The sequence below is a fragment of the Protomyctophum bolini genome, assembly GCF_963924005.1.
Source record: "Protomyctophum bolini genome assembly, chromosome: 16".
NCBI classification, from domain to species: domain Eukaryota; kingdom Metazoa; phylum Chordata; class Actinopteri; order Myctophiformes; family Myctophidae; genus Protomyctophum; species Protomyctophum bolini.
In genome coordinates this window covers 1,546,840-1,555,991 of record NC_137877.1, presented here as the reverse complement: position 1 = coordinate 1,555,991, position 9,152 = coordinate 1,546,840, and the positions used below count along the sequence as shown (strand labels likewise).

The 9,152-nt window shown below is 47.6% G+C and overlaps 1 protein-coding gene across 1 annotated transcript in view; it reads right to left on the bottom strand.

Annotated features, from left to right (window-relative positions):
* Positions 1–493: 493 nt before the first annotated feature.
* Positions 494–9,152, bottom strand: part of cds1 (CDP-diacylglycerol synthase (phosphatidate cytidylyltransferase) 1) — a 49,509-nt gene continuing 40,850 nt past the window's right edge. Inside the window, exons 7-13 of the mRNA XM_080786638.1 lie at positions 7,177–7,259; positions 6,177–6,264; positions 5,011–5,079; positions 3,688–3,840; positions 2,290–2,409; positions 1,859–1,962; positions 494–903 (exon numbers count right to left, since the gene is read on the bottom strand). Coding sequence (XP_080642764.1) covers positions 768–903; positions 1,859–1,962; positions 2,290–2,409; positions 3,688–3,840; positions 5,011–5,079; positions 6,177–6,264; positions 7,177–7,259 — 753 coding nt within the window. The 3' untranslated portion in view covers positions 494–767. The remainder of the gene's footprint in view (positions 904–1,858; positions 1,963–2,289; positions 2,410–3,687; positions 3,841–5,010; positions 5,080–6,176; positions 6,265–7,176; positions 7,260–9,152) is intronic.

Below are 9,152 nucleotides of genomic sequence, written 5' to 3'. Positions count from 1 at the left end.
CCCCCCCTTCCCCCCCCTCCCCTCTTCAGTGCGCCCACAGTGCTGCTGGCGGCGGTGGAGGTTTTGCGTCCCGTCTCGTCTCGTCCCACACGTACACTTCGTTCTGTTCTGCTGCGTACACGCCGTGCGTTTGTTCTGTTCTGCTGCGTACACTTCGTGCGTTTGTTCTGTTCTGCTGCGTACACTTCGTGCGTTTGTTCTGTTCTGCTGTGAATCAGTGCAATATGCTTTCGCCCCGCGGGGGGAAGAAGAGGAACTCCTCCTCCTCCTCCTCGCGGCGTCTGAGAAACCGTGTGCTTTAAGAGTGTGTTTTGCTTCGTGGAGCGTTGTTGATGTTGTTATTGTTGACGTCATTTCTGTGCAAGTCCTGGTTGGTGGAAAGAAATGGAAGTCTGCAAATGATTACCATTGTTTTTTGTTTGTTTTCTTTTTCCTTTTCTTTTTCTTTACGAAGTAAGGCGCCCGGAGAGCCAACTGAAGCCGTAGGTAGGTAGGTAGGTCGGTAGGTAGGTCGGTAGGTAGGTAGGTAGGTCGGTAGGTAGGTCGGTAGGTAGGTAGGTAGGTCGGTAGGTAGGTAGGGCGGGCGATGCATGGTTGGAAATCTAAATGAATGACGGATCACCCAGGGATCATAGCATACCGCGCACACGCGCGCACACGCCGAAAACAAAAACCAAACTCCCCAATCATCATCATCATCATCATCATCATCATTTCATCATCATCGTCGTCATCGCTCCCCTCTTGGCCTGCAGGGTTGGAGCGCGTCAGTGCGCCTGTGCCCCAGCAGGGGGCAGCATTCCCCTCTCTCTCAGGTGGGAGTACAGGGTGTTGAAGATGCTGAGCTGCTGCTCCGGCTGCAGGACCAACAGCTGCTGCAGCACTTTGCTGGGGTTGGGCCCCCTGGTGGAGGAGAGAGAGAAAAACACTGGGTTAGTGGGTCCCCTGGTGGAGGAGAGAGAGAAAATACTGGGTTAGTGGGTCCCCTGGTGGAGGAGAGAGAAAACACGGGGTTAAACTACTGGGTCCCCTGGTGGAGGAGAGAAAACACTGGATTAAACTACTGGGTCCCCTGGTGGAGGAGAGAAAACACTGGATTACTGGGTCCCCTGGTGGAGGAGAGAAAATAAAACACTGGATTAAACTAGTGCTGGGTCCCCTGGTGGAGGAGAGAAAATAGTCCACTGACTCACCATTGCATGTTTTGTTTTTATTTTCCAACTGTTCAAAAGCGATATAATGCGAGTTCAATGCTTTCTAATTAGAAATCTTTTCCGCAAGTGTTTCCATATAATACCCCATTTTTGCATTTTAACTTTTTCGGTATAGCCCAAAAATCCACCCTCAAGCAAGTGCAAAAGTGTTTTTGTGAAAAATGCATTTTGAGGTGTTTCCATTCAGGATTATATTCGCAAAGAGCCTTATTGAGCAAAACCAGGACTTTATGGAATTCAATTAGGATTATCTTATAGAGTTTGAACCTACACAATCCGAGCAAGGAAGCTGGCATTTCCAATAATTGTATATGTATATAAATATTTAAAAATATATATTTATTTTAGTATTGAAAATGCATCGAACTGTGACACCAAAATATCTTGCCGAATGGTGGATTTTGTGAACCGCTGCACTGCTTTCTATGTAGGCATGTGTTCAGTTCACCTGATGACGCTGGCTGTGTAAACGTGTGTTCAGAGACAGAGAGGCTCACCTGATGAAGCTGGCTGTGTGAACGTGTGTTCAGAGACAGAGAGGCTCACCTGATGAAGCTGGTTGTGTGAACGTGTGTTCAGAGACAGAGAGGCTCACCTGATGAAGCTGGTTGTGTGAACGTGTGTTCAGAGACAGAGAGGCTCACCTGATGAAGCTGGCGATGTAAACGTGCGTGAAGGTGGCCATGAGGTACTGGCAGTCGAAGCGGTCCATGATGCCGCCGTGACCCGGGATGGTGTTGGCAAAGTCCTGAAACCGGACGACAACAGAGACAAAACAACTGGTCAGAATCAAACTTATTTTCACATCACATTACAAGTAACATGGGTGAAATTATTGTACATGACTAAACTACATGGTACAATATGTATGCATATATAAAAATAATTAAATAAAGTGATGTAGCCTATATATAAAGTAGTCTCTACTAAAAGGAGACCAATCTAGTTCAAACTGTGCGGCGTCACCGGTCCTATACATCGACATACGGCTGCAGCTGTGTACGCTCTAGTCTTTGCGTGTCTGCGTGTGTATGTGCGTGTGCGTGCGTGCGTGCGTGTGCATGAGCGTACTGACTTTGATTTTAAACGCTCTCTTGAAGCCGCTGGCGAAGAAGCCGCCGAACGGGCCGATGAGCGAGGCGAAGGAGGACAGGAAGACGCTGTGGATCTGGAAGGGGAACAGGTTGACCGTCTTCTGCACGCCAAGACACCGAGACAGAACACACGTTATTAACAACAATACATCGTTACAGTACAGACGTTATTAACAACAATACATCGTTACAGTACAGACGTTATTAACAACAATACATCCTTACAGTACAGACAGAACACACGTTATTAACAACAATACATCGTTACAGTACAGACAGAACACACGTTATTAACAACAATACATCGTTACAGTACAGAATATTTGAGATTCAAGATTTGACATGAGAGAATACACTGGATATATACAGTACGCCAAACGCCATTTATAAAACGCACTGATATGCGCCGACCGTTGCTTCAAGTCCCCGTTCACTGGGTTTCCAAACAATGTCCATAGAGCACCGAAGTCTGACGTCACTTTCAGTAGAGGGCTCCAGTACACAGGTTCATGTGTTTTTGAGTGGTGCAACCACTCCTACAACCAGCAATGTCCGTGTATGTACCTGTTTGTGTACCTGTTTGTGTACCTGAATGAGCACGAGTATGTGACTTATTAATAGCAGTAGGGGGCGCCAGAAACAGAGAGAGGGGTAGTGCTGTGTCTCTAATGAGAGAGAGAGAGAGAGAGAGAGAGAGGGGGAATTGCACCACTCAGTTCACACGTGTGTGATTTTTATTTGCATTGAAATCCCCATATCCTCATATAAGAACTGTGTTTGAAAAATAAACCGACCACCCGGGCCTTTCTGTCGGGGGGAGTGGCTGTGTGTCGTTAATGATGTTCATTGATATTTGATACAGCCAGTTTCTGGAGAAAATGGAATTAATGTGGCCGCAAAAGCCTTGAAACTACATATGAAGGCAATGTCGCTAATATACATCACGCCCAGCTGTCAACACATTGTGTTCCTGAGAGCCTGGGAGTGGGGACTGGCGCCCTCTACTGACTGACGTCAGGACTTCGGTGCTTTATGTGCCAGGCCAGGCCAGGCCAGGCCAAAGGCAAGGCAAGGCAAGGCAAGGCAAGGCAAGGCGAGGCGAGGCCTTGCAGTAATGACTTCACACCTTCCCTCCTCCCTCCTCCTTCTAGTCTCTCTCAAGCAGAAACAATGAACCGGATATCTCCATGATAATTTCAAGTTGTTGTCCTGTTAGGTTGTGTTTATATATGGTACTTGAAGCTATGATTCCCTGCTTTCATACGACGTGAAAAAAACGAAAAATCCAAAAAATCCAATGGCAGCCCCTTAGTTAAATTTAGTTGTTGTTAATTGTTGTGGACTACATTGTGGTCCCTGCAGCGTGTGGCGTTCCTTACCCAGCCCAGGGTGTTGTGGACGACGGCGGGCAGGTTGTACTCCTGCAGGACGAAGATGTCCGGCGGGTCGCAATCCACCGTGAAGCGGTTGGTCTCACTGTTGTAGCCCACGGGACACGTGAAGTACTGGAACTGACCCAGCAGCGTGGCCAACTGGAGAACGTGCACACACACACACACGCACATGACACACACACACACACGCACACGCACAACACACAACACGCACACACACACGCACGCACACACACACACACACACACACACACACACACACACACGTCACAAAAACTGTGATTTTGATTGAAGTGCTAACTGAATAACAAAAGATACTCTATATGTTCTTTCACAGCGAACGATTTTAACTCAAATCTTTGCTTCAGGGGAGGTCCCTGGAACAACATATTTTCAGATGGGGGTCCGCAGCCAAATACAGATAATTCTGGGGGTCCTTGACGTGAAAAAGGTTGAGCACCAACTGACATAGAAACATTAGGTTTTTCAGAAAACTGTTTTGGACAACTTTAGTTTTTTTCAACCAAGGTTCATGTTTTAGGTTGTTATTAGAGAAAGTACAAGATGAGTGTTATTTATTTTTTTCATTTGCTGCTTTCTTTCGTTTTAGCCGTTTTGACAGGGGGGCGGGGGCATTCGAGCATGGGGCTAAATATGTATTTTGTTTTACAAAATATTATGGAGATTTATTTTTTTATTATTTACTATAGTCCTAATAAACCCCAGGAAATTACATCTGGCCACAAATAAATCACAGGATCTACTGAATGTGAAGGTAGCCCCCCATTCCGAAACACCGCCATTCAGAAACCCGGTTAGGGTTAGGGTTAGGTTCTGAATGGTGGTGTGTAACCCGTCAAAGTTGCCCAGCCCTGCTCTACGTTCACACGGGGCTGAATATTCATACTCGCATCATCAATGTGTCAAACTGACATGACACGCGGTGTGGCTTCCCCGGAGGGCCACTATATTTCCACACTCACTCCCTAGGGCCATATATTACTGCGTCGCAGCGCGAAATCTTGAATAATTTTTTCCTATTTTTGAATTGGAAATCCTGAAAATTAACATTGTCATGTAATTTCAAATGCCTTTAATTATACGTGTGTTGAAGCAATGAGCTACTAATTTAGTAAGCAATTAAAGCGGGTCATGTTTGCATGTTGTGGAATTGTAAACAGCTGAAACCAATAATATATCAGTGTTCTGACATTAACCCATGAGGGCCACATTAAGGGAAGGTGAGGGGCCGCATATGGCCCCCAGGCCGCCAGTTGCCCACGTATGACGTAGAGAGAGAGCGCTCACCAAGAAACCGAACACCACCGTGGCGAGGAATCCTCCGATGAAACCCTCCCAGGTCTTCTTGGGAGACAGCTGGAGGGTGGAAACAAAAACACATCTTTACCTTTACACATCTTTATCTTTACACACACCTTTACCTTGAGCAATATTACACCAGAGCAGTGTTGTTTAAACACACACACACACACACACATCTTTACCTTGAGCAATATTACACCAGAGCAGTGTTGTTTAAACACACACACACACACACATCTTTACCTTGAGCAATATTACACCAGAGCAGTGTTGTTTAAACACACACACACCTTTACCTTGAGCAATATTACACCAGAGCAGTGTTGTTTAAACACACACACATCTTTACCTTGAGCAATATTACACCAGAGCAGTGTTGTTTAAACACACACATCTTTACCTTGAGCAATATTACACCAGAGCAGTGTTGTTTAAACACACACACCTTTACCTTGAGCAATATAGAGGGTATGCGTGTGACATCATCATCGTACCTGGAAGTTATGCGGGAACACCCACTGAGTGGCAAAAAACTACTTTCTGGCCTCGCCAGCCCATTTACATCCAAACAGAAAAGTCCTGTCCGATTGCATTAAAGGACGTTAAACTCACCAACATTGCAGCTGTACGAAAAGCTTGAATTATTCTCTTTCTATCTGCAAAGTTTTTGTTTCATAAAAATCCACCATAGAAACGTTATGAGCTATACTTTCTGTCAAGCATTTGATGATTTTGTCAGAGTTTGGAAGTGCTTGTTTTTCAATAAAGCCCTCACAACACAACTCTTCTGTCAACCACTGTTGATTTGTAGTCTGAAGCCCAACACACACGGCTCCGTCCGGCGCCGCGCGGCAACGCGTCGCGCCGCGACTGGAAAATAGAACTGTGTTCTATCGGCGCCGTAAGGCGACGCGGCGGACGGAGCCGGTGTGCGATAGGTTCATTGAAAATAATGGAGGCGGCTGTTTTGACGAGCGGCGGTCGCAGACGGTGTGTGATGGGCTTTAGTCATCGTCTTTTGAATCAAATTTCATTTAGTCATCTGAAATGTTTTACATTTAGTTTAGTGGCTTCCTGGTAAAATAGTTGGAATAAACACAATGAAAAGATTTAAAAAACATGGCGGTCGGCGAGCCAGAGCTTTGACTCACCTTGATCAGCGGAGTTCTCCCGAAGAAGAAGCCAAACAAGTAGGCAAAGATATCGTTGCTGATCACGATGGATATGGGGACGATGAACCTGGAATGGATGAAACACACAGGGTTAATGTTAGGACACACAGGGTTAATGTTAGGCAGAAGACAGGAGTTTATTAAATGCTGCAGAAAAAGGAATAGAAATAATATGCATTTTCTGGGGGCGCGGCCACTAAATGCACAATTTTGTATCTCCAGATAATTTTGGGAAATCAATGCCCTAGTAGTTGATCATACTATACACTGTATAGTAAAACTACTAGGGCATTCATTTCCCAAAAAGGGTTACTTTTGCTGCGTCAAACCACGTGACTCCCGTTGGACATGCATTGTGAGCCGTGAGACACACAGAAGGAACAGGAGACACAGAGGAGACAGCTGTCTCTCAGGTGTGAACGGCGCCCTAGATTATTGTGTGTTGTTTGTGAGGGTACCGACCCTACAGGGCAGTGGTTCCCAAAGTGGGGTCCGCGGACCCCTGGGGGTCAGCATTTTTTTTCTCCAAAAATGTTTTCTTTGCCAGTGAATTATGGTATGTGTGATATATGAGTTTACCACAGTAATCCTTAATCATCTTCCATCATTCAAAAGGCCTTTGGATAGAAATTACTCTTCAGTTAAGAGTGCTGCAGACTAGAGGCTATTTCAATAAATGTTGTGAAAATGAGTTGTGACTTTGATTGAAAAGTTTTAACACAAATAGTTCCAATGGCATCTGTAAGGTTGCAAATAAGCCCTATCGGTGCCCTAGCAGATCTACAAGCTCATAGCGCGCCACGCTCGTGGCGCGCTATGAGCTTGTAGGTCTGCTATTCTTTTTTTAAATCGAAGAACCACTGACATAGAAACATAGCTTTTTGCAGAAAACTGTCAGGATGTAGAAGAACATTTATAGATTCTGATCTCAGATCAGAATGGGTTAATGGCAGGTGACAACAGAACCGGTGCTGCTTACCAGATCATGCCTTCAAACAGGTTCTGGATGACCAGGTGGGACTGGGTCACCACGATCAGCAGGGTCACGTGGGTCCAGGCAAACTGCAGAGACAAACACAACCACAGGGGGGCGTCAGCGCACCGATATGCAGCGCCACTGAGCTGTGTGTTAATGAATGAATGGAGGAAGGAATGGAGGGAGGGGAGGGGAGGGGGAGGGAGGGAGGGAGGGAGGGAAGGAGGAGGGAGGGAGGGAGGGGAGGAGAGAGGGAGGGAGGGAGGGAGGGAGAGAGGGAGGGAGGGAGGAGGGAGGGAGAGAGGGAGGGAGGGAGGGAGGGAGGGAGGGAGGGAGAGAGGGAGGGAGGGAGGGAGGGAGGGAGGGAGGGAGGGAGGGAGGGAGGGAGGGAGGGAGGGAGAGAGAGAGGAAAGGTTGAAGGAAGGAAGGAAGGGAGGAATGAAGGAAGGGAGGAATGAAGGAAGGGAGGGAGGGAGGGAGGGAGGGAGGAATGAAGGGAGGGGAGGGGAGGGGAGGGGAGGGGAGGGGAGGGGAGGGGAGGGGAGGGGAGGGGAGGAGAGAGGAAGAGAGGAAAGGTTGAAGGAAGGAAGGAATGGAGGAATGAAGGGAGGGAGGGGAGGAGAGAGGAAGAGAGGAAAGGTTGAAGGAAGGAAGGAATGGAGGAATGAAGGGAGGGAGGGAGGGAGGGAGGGAGGGAGGGAGGGAGGGAGGGAGGGAGGGAGGGAGGGAGGAATGAAGGGAGGGGAGGGGAGGGGAGGGGAGGGGAGGGGAGGGGAGGGGAGGGGAGGGGAGGGGAGGGGAGGGGAGGAGAGAGGAAGAGAGGAAAGGTTGAAGGAAGGAAGGAATGGAGGAATGAAGGGAGGGAGGGAGGGAGGGAGGGAGGGAGGGAGGAAGAGAGGAAAGGTTGAAGGAAGGAAGGAATGGAGGAATGAAGGGAGGGAGGGAGGGAGGGAGGGAGGGAGGGAGGGGGGGAGGGAGAGAGGGAGGGAGGAAGAGAGGAAAGGTTGAAGGAAGGAAGGAAGGAATGGAGGAATGAAGGGAGGGAGGGAGGGAGGGAGGGAGGAAGGAAGGGAGGGAGGAAGGAAGGGAGGGAGGGAGGGAAAGGTTGAAGGAAGGAAGGAAGGAATGTCTGACAGCGCCACGGCACAAACGCTACGGTTGTCTTAATTGACTTTTTAATCGAGATTTTAGTCGACTAAAATTTATTTTGGCCGGCCGTTGAAATGCCTGATTTATACTCAGCTGTGTGCGGAAAACAGCCGATCTACAAGCAGATCCATACAGATCTCACAGGATGTCCCGCCCCCCCCCCCCCCCCCCAACACGTTGTGTGCTTGTAGATCGACTATTTTCAGAGTGTTGGAAACCCGCACACTGCGCCGATAACATGTCTCGTCTCTTCTCCACTAGTCCCCCTAACATTTAGTTCTACTGGATCTCTTCTCCACTAGTCCCCCTAACATTTAGTTCTACTGGATCTCTTCTCCACTAGTCCCCCTAACATTTAGTTCTACTGGATCTCTTCTCCACTAGTCCCTCCCTGACATTTAGTTCTACTGGATCTCTTCTCCACTAGTCCCCCTAACATTTAGTTCTACTGGATCTCTTCTCCACTAGTCCCCCTAACATTTTAGTCTAGTTAGTTTGTATTTGTTAACGGAAGTGTCAATGTCAGTGTATTCAGTCTTGGTTTTAGTCATCATAGCTTAGTTTTTACCTGACGTGATTGATTGACAAGGCAGACAAACGGGCCTATTATTCACACAGGAGATCAGCCTCCAAGCGAGCGAGCATGCAGGGTTAGTGTCTCTCGCCCGCCGTGCGAACAGATCTTTTTATTTTTAACCATTCTGGGGGCGGGAACCCCCTTTTGGTGTTTTAAGCATCGTGTTATACTTTAGCTGTTGAAAAATAGCAGATCTACAAGCTCATGAGCTTGTAGGTCTGCTTTTTTTGAAAATATCGTGAAAATGTGGCGC